Consider the following 24,392-nt stretch of genomic DNA (forward strand, 5'->3'; position numbering starts at 1 on the left):
TCCCCAGAGTGTAGGTAGTTCTCTAATCCCCCAAACATGAATGCTTTCCTATGGACTGGCTGAATGCGCAAGCGGCATGCGCATTCAGCCGATGACATCAGAAGAGGGAGGAGAGTCCTGGCACCATAGTGGTCCTTTAATATGTGGACTGGGATGGTATGATTGTTGTGCATTTTGGTATTTACAATGGTGTTCGCTAATACTCAAAAATCCCATGCTTTCCATCGAAATATGGATAACCTCTACAATCGGTGTCAGCCTAAAAACCGCCACTCTTAGTATTTTTTTAGTATGGCCGTGGAGAACACGGTTTAGTGGATTTACCCCTAGATATGTTTATTTTTGGTATCATTTAAAATGTAATATTCAAGGATTTCAGGGTTGTATTTACAATGGTGTCAGCTAGATTTCATTAATAAATGTGATACTTCATCAGGGATCAGACCATCACCAGGTGGGACCACTCCTATTTTTGAGAGTGAGTCTCTTGGCTTCTTCCTTCTGATATACATGTGGTCCTCTCTTTACGACCTACCTGTTTTACGACGGCTAACACTTACGACCAGCTCTCTAGTGTGGGGATTCAAGGGATTCCCCACGTTAGAGAGCTGGTCTATGTTTGGGGAAATTCCCCAAACATAGATTTGAGGGATTCCCTGCTCTGGTGCATATGTCTACGTTCGGGTAAATATCCCCGGACATAGACCTGCACTGGTGCACATGCTCTGTAGCGCATCCTCACTTACCGACCATTTCGTTTTACGACTGGGTCATAAGAACGAAACCTGGTCGGTAAGTGAGGAGTATCTGTCCTAGGGTAAAGCCCTTGGATAGAACTGGTCTGTCCAACTGATGAAATGGATCTGGTTTATCATGGATCCAACTTTAATTTTTTTAATGTTAAGTGGAAAACAAAGTGTGTTTTTTTTTTTTTTTTTTTTGTGTGTGTGTTTTTAACCCTCTATATGCCGGGAATGTGTTTGTATTCGTAACACTATTGTGTTCCTTTAATTATTTATGTTTTTTCCTTCAAAATACTATAAAGATTGTCTCTTTCCTATCAATTTGACTTCTGGCTTGTTCGTTGGCTTTTAGGCTTCCGGTTTACGTTCCTTAGACTCTGTGTTTGGAGTCATCTTTGTGATATTAGGATGTTCTTTCGATTCATGGTTCCAACGAAGAAAGAGGAAACTACTATTGTGCTTTGACTTTTTATACCTTTTGCTGTTTTTCGGTCAAACTAAACAGTTTTTTGGTTTGCTGATGTTTTAGGATGCAGTATAGCAAATATTCACCTCCTGTCATTAACAAAATTAGGATGATTTCTTCACCTAGGCTATAATAAACTGCAGTTCTATATAATGGTCAGTATCCAGTCTGTGTTTGTTATTGCTTTCTAGCCGTTCTTTGAATTCTTTTATTTTTTTCAGTTGTTTTTTTTTTAAATGTCTCCATTCCACTCGGTGTGAAAAAAGACTTTGATGAAGCCAGCTGGATGTTTCTGAAATCGTGTATTTAATAGACTTGCGCATGGTGGAAATATTCTGTTTGGCCGAAAAATAGATTTGTTTCAGTTGATTCAGGATTTTTTTCATGGGGTGATTCAGCTTCAAAGTTGGTATTTTTTTTTTTATTTTTTTTTGGAACTCCAATCACAAATTAAATGTAACTGTTCGTCCATTGTCTGTTTTGTGGTTTCTTTCATATCGTACAACGTGCCCCCTCTCTACCTCTCTACTATATGTCTGAATAGAGCTACTTGACCATTAACAGTCCGTAAGACTAGTGACCCCTTGCTAATACCTTATGCACTGCACATCTCTTTCATTTATTCTAAAACTTCTATGATGGAATCTATTTAAGACGTAAGAGAAAATTTGTGGTTAAGACCCCTATTTACCACTATATTTAGATTTTGATTTAAATATTCTTCATGACCTTCTCGTTCAATTTATTGTTGATTTGGGGCAAACTATTTTGTGGGATATTTTTTATCAATTTTATCATAAATGTATTAATAACGTTAAAATATTCGCCGAATACTTTTTTTTACAGAACTACAACTATATGTAAGGCTGTTGACGACATTTTGTTAGAATATAACGTTTAATTCATATTTTTATTAGATTTTTCCTTTTTTTTTTTTCCCCTTTTGTTTTTATTCTTCCATATAATGTTTCAGAGTTACTGAATTTGGAAGACTAGCCGGGTGCCCAGTAATCAGGTGAATCACAGAGCGTTTGAAATCGAATGCACTAGTCTAGTATTTTAATGTTCGTTTGTAACACGTGTTGTATACTGAGAGCACAGACAGCTGTCTGAAGCAAAGACTTCACTTAACACGCATCTTCTGTTTGTTTAATTACTGATTCTAGGGTCCTAATGACAGATTGGGGCCATTTGCCTCCCTAATGGGGCTGTCACTCAGCAAGTGGGATCACGGCTCGTGGAGCATGTTATAGCCAAACTCCTGGCACAAAGTATCTCTGCTTTTTGTAAAATATTTTTTTTAAAAACCCAATATTTATTTTTATTTTTAGATTTCTCTATTTTCTTTTGTGATCATTTACGAGCTAATGTGGATATCGCACACGATCTCATCCAGAACTACTACCGTATGTGTTACAGTTTGCAAATTAAATAACAGCATGACCCTCTACTGTGTCCCATTAAATAGGGATATATTTAACCCTTTCACTTAAATGGTATTTAAATATCGGCCCCTAAACTATTACATGTTTTTTTTTTTCATATTACCGTGGTTGGATCATTGTAAATCTCCTGGTCCCCAAATTGTAAAGGTTGGCACCCTGTGGCCCTTGGAATGCACTGGAAAATACCCAGAGGGGCCAAGTCGAATTGAAATATTTCTTCCCTATTTTACTGTTTGTGCCGAGGGGGAATAGACGATCATTTTACACAGCGTTCACTGTGGCCCAGCTTGTCTGATTCCCCCCCGAGGGCTTCCGTATTGCTCATATTCTGTTTATTATTGTTCTGTCTGTTTCATGCCAATTACGGCTGTATACCTCCAATAAATATCCACAGCGAGACCCGCGTTCTGCTTCTCCTCAGCCATTCTACTGTAAACTTCGACATCACTACACCGTCAGGACTGATGACAAGTATTTCCTGGAGGGCTGGTGGTTATAACTTTAACCCCTTAAGGACACACGACGTGTGTGACATGTCATGATTCCCTTTTATTCCAGAAGTTTGGTCCTTAAGGGGTTAAAGACGTCTTTCCAGGATATTTTACTGGGGTGTGAATTGTTGGGAGTTTAACCCCTTAAGGACCAAGCTTCTGGAATAAAAGGGAATCATGACGTGTCACACATGTCATGTGTCCTTAAGGGGTTAAAGTGAATTTCACATTTCAGGACAAAAGCATTGAACTGAAAACCTAACTAGCTTTTTTGGGGGGTTTCTTTTGTTCTAAAATTTTAAATTTGCTTTGAATCCAGCCCATGGCCACATTCCTGAATAAACCTCATCAGTTTGTCTTTTTTTTTTTTTTATATTTTGATTAATTGTTTCAGATGCCTTGCTGCTACAGTTTATTTATTTATTTTATTTATTATTGCCATTTATATAGCGCCAACAGATTCCGTAGCGCTTTACAATATTATGAGAGGGGGATTTAACTATAAATAGGACAGTTACAAATAAACTTACAGGAACAATAGGTTGAAGAGGACCCTGCTCAAACGAGCTTACATTCTATAGGAGGTGGGGTGTAAAACACATTAGGACAGGAATTTACAATCAAATAAGGTGGGCTGCCCTTTAGGAGAGGGCAAGAGACAGGTATGTGAGGTAAGGGTTAGTCTTGGAGGCCATAAGCTTTCCTAAAGAGATGGGTTTTAAGGCACTTCTTAAAAGATGCAAGACTAGGGGAGAGTCTGATGGCGGTAGGCTATCCTGGGCGTGGAGGCGTGGAGCCTGAAGAGCACGGGGTTAGGAATACATCTTTGTACTCCTACTACTGAAGTGTTCATTTAAAGTGCATATTAAATATTCGTGCATCTGTGTATTAGTTGAACATCTTATTAAATCTCTATAGTAATGCACTCACAATTCCCAGAGCCACTTTAAACCGGCTCTGGGTATATCGGTTAAATATTCAGGGATGTGGTCTATATTCTCTTTCCCAACAAAATATATATCAATGTGTAAGATAAGAGATTTTATAAATATAGTCCTTGCGTCGGGACTGGCCGTACCTCCGCTCTGCTCTCCCTCCGTGCGTGATCAAGATTTTTTACTCTTCCTTTTTATAAGCAGTTTGTTCTAATAATGTTTGTTAATTTATGCTTGTTTTATGTCCATAAAATATCTTTGTGTTGTGGATGTTGAAGAATAATATGCAGATACGTTTATAAACCTATAACGAATGTGTAATAGTAATAATTGATGTATATCACTACTGTGATAATATTATGTGTATAAAATCTAAATCATTTTAATAACTAATTTATTTACAGATGTGAGTTATATGGTTCTTAAAGTTGTTGTTTTTTTATAAATATATATTTAATATGTTGTGATTTATAAGACATGCTATAGAAAATAATTAAGGATGCACACTCCAATAATAATCTAAAATATAACAAGTATTATATTTTAAATTATTATTGAAGTGTGAGTCCTTAAAGGACACTGTCATTCTTGGGGACCCTCACCCTCAGGGTCCCACTCCCATGGCGCTGAAGGGGTTAAAACCCCTTCAGTTACTTACCTTGATCCAGCGCCGGGCTCCCTCAGTACTGGTGACCTCTCCTCCCACGCCGACGTCAGCTCCCGAGTGGAGCGGAATGCGCATGCACGGCAAGAGCCGCGAGCGCATTCTAACAGTCCATTGAGAAATGCTTCCCTATGGATGTTCTGCACGTTGGATGCAAATTTCGCATCCAGCGGCGCAAAAGCGCCTCGATCGGCTGTCAGGAAGACAGCCACTAGAGGTTGGATTAACTCTGCAATGTAATCATAGCAGTTTCATTGAAACTGCTATGTTTACAGGTGAAGGGTTAAAACCTGAGGGACCTGGCACCCAGACCACTTCACTGAGCTGAACTATAGTGTCCCTTTAATTCTTTTCTATTTCGAGGCATTTTTGGGGAGTGACTAATTTTGGATTTACACCTTGCTTCTGATTATATTATTTAAAGCCATAGATGTGTATGTATTTGAACTTTTGGTTTATAATCGCATTAATGTGCGAGTAAAAGAATTCTAATGGACATTAAGACGGATGTACATTCTAAAATGAATCAATGGAATTATTATGTCCAGGTATCCGTAATCTTTTTTTTTTTTTAATGATTTATAATTATTTTTTAGCAACTTGCATGACCTAAAACGAGAGGCTGTAACTGGGCATTCATCCAAACTTCTGGAATAAAAGGGAATCATGACATGCCACACATGTCATGTGTCCTTAAGGGGTTAAAATTCCTGCTTTCAATAACAAAAATAGGAAACCATTTCTCCAAGTGAGCTATGTTTTTACTCTTGTCCTAAAATTTGAACCTCACTTTGAATTCTTTGAAACTCACATTGAAATGAACAAGCCGGAATATTTATCATAATAGGAGAGATTGTGTTCCTGTCCACCTGATCCTATCCAGATGTTAAGGATATTCTCTGTAAATAAATCATTGAAGTAGATACATATTGATATGTAGCCTGTATCTGCTATTAATCTGCTTTCCAATGGATTCACGTGAACTACTATAATGCCTGTTTATAGAGGTTCATAATGCAGTTGTGAAAATGACAAACTGTGTATCTGTGCACAGTGACGCCTGTAACCTGTGGGCGTATTGGGCGTATTTTGTGATGGATATACCGGGAAGGTATTCTGATAGTGTCACTACCATTGAAGTCCTTCTGGATTACTAGCTAGAGAATTTGCATACATTTGCATATGTTGTTTGTGTGGCTCACAGTAAGCTGAATGAGGTGTTGCTGGTGGCTAGTCATTGTGATTTAAGTATTTTGGGTATACCTTTACCCCTGAACAGGAGTGTTGCCTGTTTGCCAAAAGTGTTCTTGGAAGGATGGTGTTCTGGACACTGAGGAGTTGATTCTTTCCTACAGGATGAAGTGATATCTGCCTGTATATTGAGTACAGGATAAGACCTTACCCTGAAGACTCGTGGGGTCTCTGATTCCAGTGGAGAAGGGACGTACGATGTAGCAGATACAGTTTACACTATTCCCATTACAATGGGTCAAAAATACCTGGGAGTGATTCGCTGCATGGAAATGTCAGGCCTGTAAAATATATTCCTTAACCCCTTAAGGACCAAACTTCTGGAATAAAAGGGAATCATGACATGTCAGACATGTCATGTGTCCTTAAGGGGTTAAAGGGGCACTCTGGTTACTTCAACTAAATGAAGGTTGGTATGATGCCAAGAGGCCCCCAGGTGCATTCTTACCTTAAAGAGTTTAATTTTTTCAAACCCCAAAGGTTGCTCTCAAGTTTCCCCAGACTGCATCCGGCTTCTGAGTTGCAGAAAGCATGGAGTGTCGCCGGGTGGTCAGCTGATACTCTAAGCCAATAAGTAGCTTCCCATTCATTAACAATGTACGTATTTTTTATGAATGGGGAGCTGCTGCTTGACTTAGATCGTAAGCTGACCGCCCTAGCCAAATAACCGCTCCCCTAAAAAGTCAATATTTATGGAATACTCATTTTTCGGGTGGTGGGCCTCCTGGCACCATAACAACTTAATTTAGATGAAATTGTTATGCTATGGTGACCCGGGTTTTATTTATTTTTAATATGCATTCGTTGTAATTAAACTGGCTGTCAAATTCTATTCCCCCTCCCCCCCGTATAATGCTGCATTGTGTTATCCTCTGACAGCCTATATTTTAAAATATATTTATATTCTCACGGGACACTGACGACAAAGGCAGTACACCCCGCCTGACCGGTGAAGTGGGCAGAGGAGGAAACTTCCTGTGAGTAAAAATGGCGGCTGTGACAGAAGCTCCCGAACCACTTGGTGTTAGAGCTTTCTCCGCGATACCTTGTATGCAGCAGAAATACATATCAAAAAAAATATGTACGTGGTGCTGGTCCACAAGAGACGCTGGGATCGACGAGGGAAAAAGGTGACAGAGACACTTTAATACAACTCCTTAATATAATACGATGCAATGTAAGCTCATTGAACAGGGCCCTCAACCCCTCTGTTCCTGTGCGTCCATTTGTCTGCTTACAATTACGTGTCTGTTAGTCCACCCGTTGTACAGCGCTATGGAATTTGCTGGCGCTATATAAATAACATAATAATAATAGAAGGCGATTACCCTAGATCAGGGGTAGGCAACCTTCGGCACTCCTGATGTTGTGTACTGCATCTCCCATAATTCTTTTACACCCATAATACTGACAGAGGATCATGGGAAGTGTAGTCCAAAATATCTGGAGTGCCGAAGGTTGCCTACCCCTGCCCTAGATAATGTGATCAGTGACTGTGTGAAAGGTAAATTGTTTAACCTTGGAGTCGGATACCTCAATGTTGAAATTTTTCAATTCTCCTGCCCTTCCTTAACCCCTTAAGGACCAAACTTCCGGAATAAAAGGGAATCATGACATGTCAGACATGTCATGTGTCCTTAAGGGGTTAAAGAGGTTAATTAGCATCCAGATGTTGAGATGAGTTGTAAAATGATTTACGAGCGAGGATCCACATGTCCATGACCCATGGGATGCCCTTAAAGTCAGTGAGGGCGACGAAAAAGTAGGTGTCTTTATAATACTGATATAATGTGCATTCCTTGTGGAATGGAGTGACTTGGACTGAGCTGTCATAAATTAGTCCGTCAGCATGGCCTTCCCTCTAATATCTTTTTTAACCTACCTGACATGTCTAATATTTATCACCATTACTGCAAAACAAAACGATCACTGCGGGGCACCCAGAATGGGACATAAGTAGCACTAGAATGGAACATGTGAAGCCCATTACTATTCACCAAAACTAAAACCAGAGTGGTCGGACCTGGAACCTATTAGTCTTGGGGTCACAGCATTTGTACAAAACATGATCATAGTTCACTTTTTCTCAGGAATTGCACATGAATCCATGTAAATCTTTTATTAAGCTTGCTGGAAGTAATTATTCCAGGAACGGCAGACAGTCGTACCTTTAGCATGCCATCCATTGCCTGCGGAGGGGGGCATTTAAACAAGTGAACTGTAGGGGGATTATCTTGATTCTAATAACAAGGAATCAGAATAATAATATCCACTGTGAATGCTGGGGTCCCGAAGACCTCCCAACCATTTTGATTTTGGTGGGACAGTCACAATTTTAGGGTTCTATCTTGATTTTGTTCCCCAGTCTCAGGGCACTCAATGACCCTGCAGAGTGCACTGAAACATTCCTACCTGGATGACTGACTCACCACCTTTCTTTGTGTGCTGGTTCTCACCCCTTTTTTTTGTTTTGTTTTTTTTGTTATATCGCTAAACTGGTAATGGCTGGACAGTAAAGCCTAGATTTATGGGGGGGAGGCAGGTCATTTATTAAAGGCAAAATAAGTGCTATTGCTCAGAGCTTATAAACATTCGGCTGTGTCTACAGTGATTGCATGTTATTGAGCACTTTGCCCCAGAATGACTCCTGTCTGTAACATTCATACAGGAATGATAAATAAGAGGAAGAAACCACGCCGTCATTATGGGCACACACCATTCAGATACAGCCGTGTTATGTTAACCCCATCGGTGGTGGGGAATCCGGGACAGTCACCTTATTTCAGTTTTCACCATTGGCTCTCAAACTATTCCCATCTGGAGATAGGAGATAATTAGCTTTATTCATGTTTAAAGGGACACTATTGTCACCAGAATCACTGCAGCTTAGTGACGTTCTGGTTCTGGTGTCTATAGCCTGTCCCTGCTATCCTTTCAGTGTAAATGCTGCCTTTTCAGAGAAAAGTACAATGCTGCACAGTGCGAGGCACTTACCGTAATAATAATATTATTATTTTATTTTGTGTTTTGCAAGATTGATAATCTCAGCCATGGAGGCAAAGACTTGTGCGGGGATGGAGAAAGGGTGAGTAATATCACCATTTTGCTACGATCTGAGGGGGGTGGCCACCTAAACAGCGTCTTCAGGGCTATAGTGTTCCTTTAAGACCTGTTTGGTTCAGTAAAAGGACAATATCCTGATCACTAAGTTTTCTTTTAAGCTGCCGGACAAGACTAATCTAGCTCTGGCTTCACATCTGAACTGGCCAAATCCAAAATATCCCATCTGCCTGCCGCTGATCCGTTTCTTTAACCCCTTAAGGACCAAACTTCTGAAATAAAAGGGAATCATGACATGTCACACACGTCATGTGTCCTTAAGGGGTTAAATCGCTTCTCTGTGCTAATTCTCAGAGCTATAAAAGCCAGGATCCCAACCGAGACCATTGTCTTCCAACTGGTTTTATTTATATATACTTGTATTTATTTATTTTTAACCAAAATATTTCTTTGTACACTTGACTGATATCCCTGGATCACTGCTTTATTTTTGTCCTGCAGCAATATGTTGAGGAACACTTTAACAATGCGCAATCATTTCTGAGCTCGGACGCTGGAGTCTGCCATATTGGTTTGCATTGCGCCTGGTATGCACAGAGCTTATTACTATGGACTCACACTAGACACCATACAGGCGATTTTATTTTATTTTAGTCCGTTCATTCTGGAGGGCGTAGGCAGGCGCAGTGGGCGTGCTCAGACACAACCTAATGCAGTACAGATTTGTCCTCTGTACTTCGATTTACATGACTTTTGCACACAGAGCTCCACAGTTAGAAAACCCACAGGAATGTGTATCACAGAGCTCCACAGCCATAAAACTCAGAGTAATGTGTAGTATGTAGGAGTGTATAACAGAGCTCCACAGGCACAAAGCTCAGAGTATGTTTAGTATATATGAGTGTATCACAGAGCTCCACAGCCATAAAACTCACAGGAATGTGTAGTATGTATGAGTGTATCACAGAGCTCCACAGTTATAAAACTCACAGGAATGTATATCACAGAGCTCCACAGCCATAAAGCTCAGAGTAATGTTTAGTATGCAGGAGTGTATCACAGAGCTCCACAGCCATAAAGCTCAGAGTAATGTTTAGTATGCAGGAATGTATCACAGAGCTCCACAGCCATAAATCTCAGTGTAATGTTTAGTATGCAGGAGTGTATCACAGAGCTTCAAAATAATTCAGTGTTGTGACAATGTTGGTACTCGGTAACAGCGCTACTACCTACGCTATCTCATTCAGAAAGTAAGTGTAGGACATATACGTGGCTCCCAAGGAATTCGTTATGGGAAGGATTGATACATAATACACAGAATGTCTGCATGAACAATAACATTTACAATCCAATTCCGAGTGAGGGTGTGTGTGCACCTCCATGTGTTTTAATGTGTTGGATAGTTGTGTTGGTTTATTGGGAGGGATGTTTAGTTGGGACACATTAGAAAGCTGCGTACAATGTTTGTTATACTCCCTTTTCTGGGACACGGCAGGGTGGAACAGAATATAAACAAACTAAAAGACCTTATCTGCTTTATAATCCCATCTATAAAACTATTTCACTTCGTCAACAAGCAGGTAACCCTTTTACCTGTATTTTTTTTTTCTCCAGGTGTGTGGTTTTTACACAGGTATTTCCGATTACAGACTCTCAGGGCATGGGCAAGACTTAATGATCTGAGTGTCAGGAAATGAAGGATTTTATTTATTAATCATTCAGTTTATTCTTTGTACAGTCAGTGTGCGGAATAGCCTGGATTCTCATAATGTATAGTACCCGGGAATGTGCATCAGATAGCCATGTAGCCCAATAGTCCTCTATGACTATGTGTAGTAATTCCCCTCAGAGCTTACAATCTTAAAGAATGGAACTTCAACATAATGCATACCTCCCAGCATTTTAAATTGACAAAGACGGACACTTTAATTTTTTTAAGTGGCTGGGTGTGTGGCCAGGGGTCTGGCTGCTCTCAGTGATCTGAGAAATTATAGGTGACTTACTAATAATTTATAAAGCTAAAATGTAATTTATAACAAGCACAATGTATCTTATTTACAAAGACTGATTTCTAAACACATTTATTGCAGTTTAAAGACACATTACTGGGAGTATTATTGCTGTGGAGCTCTGTTATACACTAAGACACATTACTGGGAGTATTATTACTGTGGAGCTTTGTTATACACTCAGACACGTTACTGGGAGTTTTATTGCTGTGGAGCTCTGTTATACAATTAGACACATTACTGGGAGTATTATTGCTGTGGAGCTCTGTTATACACTCAGACACATTACTGGGAGTATTATTTCTGTGGAGCTCTATTATACACCCAGACACATTACTGGGAGTGTTATTGCTGTGGAGCTCTGTTATACACTCAGACACATTACTGGGAGTATTATTGCTGTGGAGCTCTGTTATACACTCAGACACATTACTGGGAGTATTATTGCTGTGGGGCTCTGTTATACACCCAGACACATTACTGGGAGTGTTATTGCTGTGGAGCTCTGTTATACACTCAGACACATTACTGGGAGTGTTATTGCTGTGGAGCTCTGTTATACACTCAGACACATTACTGGGAATATTATTACTGTGGAGCTCTGTTATACACCCAGACACATTACTGGGAGTATTATTACTGTGGAGCTCTATTATACACCCAGACACATTACTGGGAGTATTATTGCTGTGGAGCTCTGTTATACACTCACACACATTACTGGGAGTATTATTGCTGTGGAGCTCTGTTATACACCCAGACACATTACTGGGAGTATTATTGCTGTGGGGCTCTGTTATACACCCAGACACATTACTGGGAGTGTTATTGCTGTGGGGCTCTGTTATACACCCAGACACATTACTGGGAGTGTTATTGCTGTGGAGCTCTGTTATTCACTCAGACACATTACTGGGAGTATTATTGCTGTGGAGCTCTGTTATACACTCAGACACATTACTGGGAGTATTATTGCTGTGGAGCTCTGTTATACACTCAGACACATTACTGGGAGTATTATTGCTGTGGAGCTCTGTTATACACTCAGACACACCAACAATATGGAGCTTCTAGAAAAGAGGGACAGAGGGATTTTTGTTTGTGTAAGAAGACTCTTCTGCAGAGACTCTGGGTTATGACCTATCTCTCTTCCTCCCAGCTCTGCTGGCATGAGTTCTGTCTGAAAAAGAGATCTGAGCACCAGAGACACAGATTGTCAGCTCTATCGCCTGGTGCTTCAGAAGACTTTATAGGTACAGCGCCTCATTGCCCGCGTCGCATACTTTTGTCAAATAATTAATTACAAAAAGTACATTATATAGTTATATCATTTATTTTTGAAAATGTAAAAGATCTGGGAATTCAAGTTGTGATTTCAATTTCTGTGGAAGGAATTTCCCAACAAGTATAGGAAGTCTCATTGTCAAATTAAATGTCCATTTTAAAATATCTTCGCGCAGAGCGTCGTTTTCGTGTCCTGTAACTCGGAGCCGCGTTTTCGGAGCCATGTTGTCTTTCATGCGGAATGGAGTTTGCAACAGAAAGAACTGATGCAAAGTTTAAAAATGTAGCTTGCAGCCAGATTTTCTAAACTCCTTTGAACCAGTTCCAAACTAATTTTTATATAACATACTTACTGGGCACAAAGCAAATCCCAACACATGGGAGCGATCTGACTCTAAAGCGAGTGAGCAGACCGTTGACTCTCTAAAGTCCAGTTCAGGTCATTTTAATGGCTTTTTTTTGGTGTTTTTTTCGGGCCTTTAAATTTCCAGGTTGATTATGGCTGCCGTAGACTTTGCGTGCAGGCAGATATACCCTGCATGTGGCCTTTTCTATGAACATATCAAATATGACGTCAAACTGGATATAAAGATACCTTCTATCAATTCTTTTTTATACTGCCATTTACCCAGTTTTATTTCTGCTTTCTGAGTCCTGTGGGAACCGTGATGTTTAACAGACTATAATGGCAAATGGCTTAAATTAAACAAATTATTATTTTCTATAAATTGCTGTTTGTTGGCATCTTTTCTGTGACTTGTTTCAATAGGACTTTTTTTTTTAAAATGTGGAGTTTATAAAATCGTAGTTTCAGTGTGTTTTACATTTGTTTTTAATGTATTTATTTAATTTTTTTCTAGACTATTTTAGTGGTGTTTAAACCTGTAGATTGGTTTAGTGGATGCATGCTATATCAGAACTTTCGTTGCATGTGCACTGTGCAGCCCAGCAGAACATTGTGAGTGCCATGTGTTTCAGTGGGAGATGTATATTAGTGTATCGATGGTAGATGTTTGTGAGGGAGCAGGGGATCGATGGTAGATGTTTGCGAGTCAGTAGTGGATCCATGGTACATGTTTGCGTGTCAGTAGTGGATCAATGGAAGATGTTTGCGCGTCAGTAGTGGATCGATGGTAGATGTTTGCGAGTGAGTAGTGGATCGATGGTAGATGTTTGCGAGTGAGTAGTGGATCGATGGTAGACGTTTGCGAGTGAGTAGTGAATCGATGGTAGATGTTTGCGAGTGAGTAGTGAATCGATGGTAGATGTTTGCGAGTGAGTAGTGGATCGATGGTAGACGTTTGTGAGGGAGCAGTGGATCAATGGTAGATGTTTGCGAGTGAGTAGTGGGTCGATGGTAGATGTTTGCTATAGAGCAGTGGGTCGATGGTAGACGTTTGTAAGGGAGCAGTGGATCGATGGTAGACGTTTGCGAGTGAGTAGTGGATCGATGGTAGATGTTTGTGAGGGAGCAGTGGATCGATGGTAGATGTTTTTGAAGGAGCAGTGGATCGATGGTAGATGTTTTTTGAGGGAGCAGTGGGTCGATGGTAGATGTTTGTGAGGGAGCAGTGGATCGATGGTAGATGTTTGTGAGGGAGCAGTGGGTCGATGGTAGATGTTTGTGAGGGAGCAGTGGGTCGATAGTAGATGTTTGCGAGTGAGCAGTGGATCGATGGTAGATGTTTTTGAGGGAGCAGTGGATCGATGGTAGATGTTTTTTGAGGGAGCAGTGGGTCGATGGTAGATGTTTGTGAGGGAGCAGTGGATCGATGGTAGATGTTTGTGAGGGAGCAGTGGGTCGATGGTAGATGTTTGTGAGGGAGCAGTGGATCGATGGTAGATGTTTTTGAGGGAGCAGTGGATCGATGGTAGATGTTTTTTGAGGGAGCAGTGGGTCGATGGTAGATGTTTGTGAGGGAGCAGTGGATCGATGGTAGATGTTTGTGAGGGAGCAGTGGGTCGATGGTAGATGTTTGTGAGGGAGCAGTGGGTCGATAGTAGATGTTTGCGAGTGAGCAGTGGATCGATGGTAGATGTTTGTGAGGGAGCAGTGGATCGATGGTAGATGTTTGTGAGGGAGCAGTGGATCGATGGTAGATGTTTGTGAGGGAGCAGTGGGTCGATGGTAGACGTTTGCGAGTGAGCAGTGGATCTATAATGGATCTTTGCCAGTGTTGGGGTTTTCTCTCCCCAATGGTGGATCATTTTGAGTGTACCTTACATTGATTGTAGAAATCTGAATGTTTTCAATGGTGGCAACATGTAATTTGGGGCAGTAAACTCGACATCCCTGCTTTTACTGTAAAGTGTCGACTCCTCAGCTCCCAGATTTGTTTTTAATGTCTGAATCTTGGAACTTTGACTAAAGGTTTCTATATCCAAGAAAATATCTGCTCCCGGGAAGGTAACACGTTAGAAATAAATGTTTTTTCTCTGGTCTTTTTGAGATCTGTTCTTCGCAGCGTCTGCATACTGCTCTGTGTGGATGACTATTGCTCCTGGACAAGTTTATATTTCAGGGCATTCTTTTAATTTGTGAAATTTTTTGCATAATGTGTTTTGACTGATCTCCAGAAAATTTTGCCTAGAGCGGTTGACTAGATATTTCTGCACAATTGTGCAATTAAAAATTCCTAAATTGCAAGCTTAATTAATTCTAAGCAATAACCACCTGATGTGGAAGTTACATATTACAAGTGGCTGCACCGTGCTCAGACTGAGTGCTAAACAATATATGATTTATTTTATTATCCAACTAAACGTACAGTAACCATGGTTGCATTTTGAATGGGAAATCCTATGTCCTGCATGATTGAATACGAAGGGACACTAAATAAACTTTCTATGTTTGTACCAGGAGATCCTGAGCTTCACATTTTGGCATCTGGAGTCTGCAACTGATAGGCTGTGTGGGTGAAATAAAATCAGGATTTATTAAAGGTACACTGTAGGCACCCAGACCACTTCAGCTCATTGAAGTGGTCTGGTTGCAGTGTCCCATCACCCTCAACCTGAGTATGTAATTAAAAACTGCAATAATTATCTGCTGGGGTTCACTCCTCCTCTGGTGGCTGTCTACCAGAAAGCCACTAGAGGGACTTCCTAGCTCGAAGGCGACTTTTGATCTGTTATCTGACGCTGAACATTCTCACGCTCTGCATGAGTGTCTGGTAGTGTCTGCCTTTCAGCCATAGTTTTAACCAGTGAGAGATGGGAGCTCTCTGTAATGACTGCTGCTGTTACACAGTCCTTCAAGAAGAGCAGGAATCCTCCCACCGCTGGTGGATGTATAGATGCGAAAAGAAATGCTAAACTATAACACAAAAAAAAGTTAAAAGAAGACTAATTCTTTACTGTCCTTGTCCATAGTTATGGATCCCTCATCCCTCCCCCCCTTTTCTCATAATTATATAAAGATTTTTTACTTACCCTTTTCCAGTACAGAGGCTCCCTCTGTAATGCTACCCCACCATCTCCCTTGACATCAGCATGACCTCCTTCACACCAGTCCAATCCAGTGGACCATGCAGAGGAGCATTGGGTAGAGGTTAACACAGTGAGGGAGTTTAAGCATGCGTGGGATAAGGCATAAGGCTGTCCTAGCTATAAGATAAGGCCAGGGACTAATGAAAGTATTTAGAAAATTTGGCAGTCTAGATGGGCCGAATGGTTCTTATCTGCCGTCACATTCTATGCTTCTATGTGCATGCGCACAGCATTCTATGTGCATATAGAAGCATCCACATAGGAAAGCATTAACTTACTGGTTTTTCATGGGGGTCTTCAGTATTGAGTAACTAAGTTTTACTTGGTCAGTGCAGCAGAAGCACCTTTAGATCTGGATCTAACCCTGCGATGTAAACATTGCACTTCCTAAAAAAAAAAAAAAAAAAAAAAAAAAAAATCTGTTTCGTATTGCTGGGTTACAATTTTACAACATGGAGGCTTCATATTCTGTATTTCTTTCTTTACTTAAAAACAAGAACCAATCAGAAACAAGTAATGTGAATGAGTTACAGTAAACCCAAGCTCCTCCTCCTTCTTTGCTGTTCTGTGACAAGGACAGGTCAGAATTTCTGCTCTCTTCACTGTTTTTCTATATTGTATTATTGTGTCAGTTTGCTGGATTGTTACTGATATTTATTTTTATTATTTGGGGGTTGCGTGGGTTAGCGTGGGATCTGTTTGTATCCCCTCTTTTACTTTTCTCTCAGGCCGGCTTTGCCTGTACACTATTGGGCCTTATTTGTCCCTTTTCAGGAAGGCTCTGCCTGCCCCATGGCTGTCTTTTCACTATTCTCTTGCAGGCTACGACTGCCAACTTCTCTCTCACTTCTGTTCCGATGTGCAGCCGTTCCTGGCAGGTTTTGGTGTATTTGCTGTTCGCTATGGGCTTTGTTGTTTTTTTCCCCTGTGCCTGGTGGGACTAGACCGCAGTATCAACCATGCAGCATGCCGCTCGTTTGGCGCTCTTCAGAGCTCATTGGTGATTCATGTCAGCCATTTTGGATCTATCCATGGTGGCCATATTAATGCACCCAAGTGGTAGCGAGTGCTGCAGTTAAGAGACTGACTGCTCTTTCAGACAGTGCATGCCTCTGTCTCCAGTGCTGCTGCAGATTCTGCAAGTGTATTCCCTCTATTCTACCAGTTCTACCTGCCTGGTCATGGGGACCAAATTTAAGGTCCGTGTATTGACCCTGGGAGGTTTTTGCTTGAGTAGCAGGTGCTGCTTGTCCTACCGGTGTATGCGGTGAGTCCTCTTATTGCTTACCTGTAATAGTGCTGCTGAGGCCAGCCTGCCTTTGCTGTCTCCTATTCTGGGTGAGCCCAAGTTGTTTGACCATGTTTGTTTTCCGGCCTGTACGTACTGTGTCTGATTTTAAACTGTCTGTACTTTGGTACAAACCTTCTGCACCTGATCCCACTCCACCCACACCCTAGTGCCTTGATGGAATTTGTTGTGTCCTGTCTGCCTACGTACTGTTGCGCTTGTGGTACTTTGTCCTCTGGGTGAGCTCCAGTGGCCACGATCAATGCAGTGGTGGCTGTGTCGGTAATTAAAAAGGCACTTTCCAAAAGCTGCCTTTCCCACAAAGCATGTCCACAATACGGCTGCATGCGATGGCTCTGACTCCTCTACTAAGGAGTGTTCACACCTCACTAAATACCACTGGAAGGGTGAAGGAGCACAGCCTAACTCATCCAAGGGCAAAGCCCCTTCAAGCGTGGCACCACCTACTCCGCTCCCGCCACACTGTCACTCCTCGACTTACCTCAGTCCCTCCTCGGCTTACCTGAGTCCCTCTTCATACTTGACGAGTGGCAACAGTATATAAATTATTGTATGTAACAGAATATAAATGATTGTATGTAACAGTACATAAATTATTGTATGTAACAGTACATGAATTATTGTATGTAACAGTACATGAATTATTGTATGTAACAGTACATGAATTATATGTAACAGTATATAAATTATTATATGTAACAGTACATTAATTATTGTATGTAACAGTACATGAATTATTGTATGTAACAGTATATGAATTATTGTATGTAACAGTACATACATTTATTGGCGCTACCTTTTTCTTTTCTTTTGATTTTAGTTTATTTCCATATGACTAAGCCTATGACACCTTTTTCTTTCAGTTTAATTTGGTTCTGGGGCGTGTTTGCTGGCCCTGTCTGGTGGGCCTCCTCATACCTTACTGTATTCTGGACGTTCTTGGTTTTTCTGCTTGTTTGACACTTTCTCTGTTTTGCCTGTGATATTGCATGGAGAAAGAGGATGAGCTTGGGTTCACTGTGCCTCGTATTAACGTTACTTGTTTCTGATTGGTTCTTGTTTTTTCTGCGTTTCTTTGCTGCTATCGAGTTAAGTAAAGAAATATATATGAAAAAAATACTCGCCTCCTGTCATTACTAAAGTTAAGATTATTAGTACACTAAAGCTAGCATAATCTCCAATTACAATTATTTATATTGCGCCAACATATCCCACAACCCTGTACAATAGGTAAATGAAACACATAAAATTCTAACAAAACAAGATTGTCGTACTGGAAGTGAAGAAGGTACCGCCGAAACTCACTCACCATCTGAAAGGCCACTTCATTGAGATGAGCCATGTTTAAAAGGTCAATGGTGGGGTAGCATTTTATATTTGCTGTGGCTTATTTTTCAATATGTTACAATGCAAAGTGTGAAGTAAACATCTCTTTAATTGTTTGGCATTCTGATACCTGGATCTATTATTTTGGTGTCACTGCAGCTGGAGCCTCGCACTACCACATGGTTTTTGATGTTGGCATGTGAATGACACGTGGTTTTAGGGTACCAACTACCAATTCTAGTGACTTGCTTTACATAGCGATGCCTTTCACTGGATTTACATGACAATATGTTTTTCAGTCATGGCCGGGTGACATTAAATAAAGGTAGTCTGTTGCCATAATTTCTTTAAAAATGTTTCTCTCTTGCAGATTGGTCACAAGTTCCCTCGATGCATTAGAGAAGAATTGATTATCATAATGGATTCCATAGGACAATGGCTTTTTCAAAAAGTTTACATTTTAAAGTATATGGTTTTTGGATTCCCTGATTCAGAAGCTATCCCACCCCCGTGGTCCATGAAGTCACCTTTTTCAACATGGAATTTTTACAGTAAAATATCATTTGCAGCCTCTATTTTCTGCTTCATTTTTTTTCTTGCCCTGCGTTCTCGGAAGCAGCTCGATGGTGACATGAAGATTATTTCTAGAAGGACCTCAGCCACCAGGCTAGAAGTCCGCACAGCCTTACACCGCCGTCTGCTGGACTCTTGTCTACACGCCTTGTATGGTTTCCTAGTGCTCTCCTTGTTTGTCTCAATCCCATGGGAATGGGTGCGTCTCTACCAGATAGAAATAGCCAAGAAGACAACTATCCTTTCTGAGGTAAGGTAATGGGTAAAACCCATTGTACTCTGGTTAATTGGGGAACCAAAGAAATAACTCCATTTTAATCCTTGTTCTAGTTGATTTTAACTTTTGATAAATTGGATCCAGAAGTTGTCTTTCAAGTAGTACTGTCTTCTGTCCTCCGTCTACCAGTTCAATTTGGTCTGTCTGAGCCACAGAAGTTTTCCCCAAATGTGTCCTCATATTTATAGAGGACCTCCACACAGCCTAGTCGAAGTCAGTGTTTCTTTTTTGAGAAGTAAAAGTTACAAATGGCTGTGATGAGAACACGATGGCCCTTGTTTGTTGACGAGACCCCCCACAGAGTAAGTCAGTTCAATCACTGACTCTTCTATCTCCTGAGAATCTGTCTATCATTTCTGCTTGGGTGGGATCATCCTTTATCAATGAACCAACTTCTCAAACATGTAAAGAACCCCTGGGAGGTGAAATAGGTATCCACATATATAATTTCACCAAAGAAACTTGAATAATTCATAACATATGAGTCAGTTTGCATTACTTTCCATTGAACATCGTGAATCTAATTCTACCTGTGAATTGTTCTAGCGAGTGGATGAAGGGGTCTGACGTAGCAATGAATGTACTGTGGGCTCCTTTTTATATATAGCCACATTGTATCCTCGGCCCGAGTATGGTCCATACGAAGGGACTCTAGATGTCAGCTGTAGGATTATGATGTAAACAATATAGAACTTCCCTAGTGCCTGTTCGGGGATTACGTCATCACGTCACACAGAGAAAGAAGTCCATCAGAATTCCTCAGAAGTGTCCAGTGCGATTGTGACCCCAGAGATGCTGCTGGAATGGCGACAGACTAAAACCGAGGCTAACTCTGGGGACGCAATGCAAGAGGGCTCCACCTTACCCTCATTTTACCTATTAACCCCTATCCCATTCCAATGGAACACTCCGTTTATTAACCCTTTCATAGCAAGATAAACTCTGCTTTCATATAATACTTAATCGAATTACACAGATTGTATGTGTTGGTTGTTACATATTTTGTTAATTTGTTTATTTTACTTAATTTGGCCCAAATCCGCTTTCTGTCTCTCTTCCCCCTCTTTGAACATCATCATCCTGGCAGCCAGCGTAATATAAGGAAGCATGTTGTTTTCTGAGACGCAGACAGTTAATGAATGGGCTGCCAGGTTTCTGAGTGACACTCACTAAGTGCAGTAAATACAGTTAGAAAAGCCGCTGGCAATGGATTGGGAGAGGAAGTATAGGTGTGGGAAACGTTCTGTGCAGGGTCAGGTTGACATCTCGGGTGCCTGTAGGCTCATAATTATCAGGCACCCCTACTACACCCCCTCTCATATAAAAAAAGAATCCAGTTCTCTGTTGCTTGTTCCATGATTTAAAGGATGCAAAAGCCGCATATCTCGCATGATAAATAACAAGACAAGTCCAATTACCATAAAGCAAAAATAAATGTGCATTTGAAATCAGAGTATGTACCCCGGGTAGACAAGCCCCTAGGACAGGCATAGGCAAAATTTAGCACTGCAGATGTTTTGGATTACACCTCCCATGATGCTTTGCAGCATTATGGGGGATGTAGTCCACAACATCTGGAGTGCACGAAGATTGCCTACCCCTGCCCTAGTAAGTTGTCTACACTGAGTTTAAGCAAATCCATCCCAGAACATGCCACGTCATTAACGCCTTCAGCGCCAGGTTTTTTATAACTTAACATTTATTGGAAACACGACATGTAGTTAGCACACAATATATGGATAAAACATTAATTCTGTTTATGTAATGGTGTTCAGAGACAGTTCCAAGTTTTAAAATGATGTAAATATAAACCTGAAATAGGTGTGGACGAAAAATACATTAAAAACCCCAAACACAAATAGTCGAGTAGCCAAGTCATAGATATACCTGGAATGTGTAGCCTTGAGGCGTTTCGTGTCCAGTCCGGTTAGTTTATTAACAGTTAGAACGGTAAAGAATGAATATGTTCTGTGTATGCATAGTACTTAAATGCCTCTAGAACGCTGTCTCACACGGGATTAAATGGGAACAAACTGGGGATCTCACATGGTATTAAATGGGAACATGCAGGGGATCTCACATGGTATTAAATGGGAACATGCAGGGGATCTCACACAGGATTAAATGGGAACATGCAGGGGATCTCACACTGGATTAAATGGGAACAAACCGGGGATCTCACACCGTATTAAATGGGAACAAGATGGGGATCCCACACGGCATTAAATGGGAACAAGCTGGGGATCTCACACGGCATTAAATGGGAACAAGCAGGGGGATCTCACACGGCATTAAATGGGAACAAGCTGGGGATCTCACACGGCATTAAATGGGAACAAGCAGGGGGATCTCACACGGGATTAAATGGGAACAAGCAGGGGATCTCACACGGGATTAAATGGGAACAAGCAGGGGATCTCACATGGGATTAAATGGGAACAAGCAGGGGATCTCACACGGGATTAAATGGGAACATGCTGGGGATCTCACACTGGATTAAATGGGAACAAGATGGGGATCTCACATGGTATTAAATGGGAACAAGCTGGGGATCTCACATGGTATTAAATGGGAACAAGCAGTGGATCTCACACGGTATTAAATGGGAACAAACCGGGGATCTCACACAGGATTAAATGGGAACAAGCAGGGGATCTCACATGGGATTAAATGGGAACAAGCAGGGGATCTCACACAGGATTAAATGGGAACATGCAGGGGATCTCACACGGGATTAAATGGGAACAAGATGGGGATCTCACATGGTATTAAATGGGAACAAGCTGGGGATCTCACATGGTATTAAATGGGAACAAGCAGTGGATCTCACACGGTATTAAATGGGAACAAACCGGGGATCTCACACAGGATTAAATGGGAACAAGCAGGGGATCTCACATGGGATTAAATGGGAACAAGCAGGGGATCTCACACAGGATTAAATGGGAACATGCAGGGGATCTCACACAGGATTAAATGGGAACAAGCCGTGGATCTCACACAAGATTAAATGGGAACAAACCGTGGATCTCACACAAGATTAAATGGGAACAAGCGGGGGATCTCACACAAGATTAAATGGGAACATGCAAGGGATCTCACACGGGATTAAATGGGAACAAACCGTGGATCTCACACAAGATTAAATGGGAACAAGCGGGGGATCTCACACAAGATTAAATGGGAACAAGCAGGGGATCTCACACGGGATTAAATGGAAACAAGCAGGGGAATCTCTCACGGGATTAAATGGGAACAAGCAGGGGATCTCACACGGGATTAAATGGGAACAAGCCGTGGATCTCACACGGGATTAAATGGGAACAAGCAGGGGGATCTCACACAGAATTAAATGGGAACAAGCAGGGGATCTCACACGGGATTAAATGGGAACAAGCAGGGGAATCTCTCACGGGATTAAATGGGAACAAGCAGGGGATCTCACACGGGATTAAATGGGAACAAGCCGTGGATCTCACACGGGATTAAATGGGAACAAGCAGGGGGATCTCACACAGAATTAAATGGGAACAAGCAGGGGATCTCACACGGGATTAAATGGGAACAAGCAGGGGATCTCACACGGGATTAAATGGGAACAAGCCGTGGATCTCACACGGGATTAAATGGGAACAAGCAGGGGATCTCACACAAGATTAAATGGGAACAAGCAGGGGATCTCACACAAGATTAAATGGGAACAAGCAGTGGATCTCACACTGGATTAAATGGGAACAAGCAGGGGATCTCACACAAGATTAAATGGGAACAAGCAGGGGATCTCACACAAGATTAAATGGGAACAAGCAGTGGATCTCACACTGGATTAAATGGGAACAAGCAGGGGATATCACACGGGATTAAATGGGAACAAGCAGGGGATATCACACGGGATTAAATGGGAACAAGCAGGGGATATCACACTGGATTAAATGGGAACAAGCAGGGGATATCACACTGGATTAAATGGGAACAAGCAGGGGATATCACACGGGATTAAATGGGAACAAGCCGGGGATCTCCCACGGGATTAAATGGGAACAAGCAGGGGGTCTCACACAGGATTAAATGGGAACAAGCAGGGGGTCTCACACTGGTTTAAATGGGAACAAGCAGGGGATCTCACACGGGATTAAATGGGAACAAGCAGGGGATCTCACACAGGATTAAATGTGAAAAAAGCAGGGGATCTCACACAGGATTAAATGGGAACAAGCAGGGGATCTCACATGGGATTAAATGGGAACAAGCAGAGGATCTCGCACGGGATTAAATGGGAACAAGCAGGGGATCTCACACGGGATTAAATGGGAACAAGCAGGGGATATCACACGGGAATAAATGGGAACAAGCAGGGGATCTCACACAGGATTAAATGGGAACAAGCCGTGGATCTCACACGGGATTAAATGGGAACAAGCAGGGGATATCACACGGGATTAAATGGGAACAAGCAGGGGATATCACACGGGATTAAATGGGAACAAGCAGGGGATATCACACTGGATTAAATGGGAACAAGCAGGGGATATCACACGGGATTAAATGGGAACAAGCCGGGGATCTCCCACGGGATTAAATGGGAACAAGCAGGGGGTCTCACACAGGATTAAATGGGAACAAGCAGGGGGTCTCACACTGGTTTAAATGGGAACAAGCAGGGGATCTCACACGGGATTAAATGGGAACAAGCAGGGGATCTCACACAGGATTAAATGTGAAAAAAGCAGGGGATCTCACACAGGATTAAATGGGAACAAGCAGGGGATCTCACATGGGATTAAATGGGAACAAGCAGAGGATCTCGCACGGGATTAAATGGGAACAAGCAGGGGATCTCACACGGGATTAAATGGGAACAAGCAGGGGATATCACACGGGAATAAATGGGAACAAGCAGGGGATCTCACACAGGATTAAATGGGAACAAGCCGTGGATCTCACACGGGATTAAATGGGAACAAGCAGGGGATATCACACGGGATTAAATGGGAACAAGCAGGGGATATCACACGGGATTAAATGGGAACAAGCAGGGGATATCACACTGGATTAAATGGGAACAAGCAG

General features: G+C 41.6%; 1 protein-coding gene across 1 annotated transcript in view; it reads left to right on the top strand.

Moving 5' to 3' along the window:
- The window catches only part of LOC134615166 (chloride channel CLIC-like protein 1), a 104,306-nt gene that overhangs the window by 12,377 nt on the left and 67,537 nt on the right, over positions 1-24,392 (top strand). The window contains exon 2 of the mRNA XM_063459630.1: positions 18,843-19,295. Within this exon, the coding sequence (XP_063315700.1) occupies positions 18,891-19,295 (405 nt within the window). The 5' untranslated portion in view covers positions 18,843-18,890. The remainder of the gene's footprint in view (positions 1-18,842; positions 19,296-24,392) is intronic.

The sequence above is a fragment of the Pelobates fuscus genome, chromosome 6 (genome assembly GCF_036172605.1).
Source record: "Pelobates fuscus isolate aPelFus1 chromosome 6, aPelFus1.pri, whole genome shotgun sequence".
Taxonomy (NCBI): Eukaryota; Metazoa; Chordata; class Amphibia; order Anura; family Pelobatidae; genus Pelobates; species Pelobates fuscus.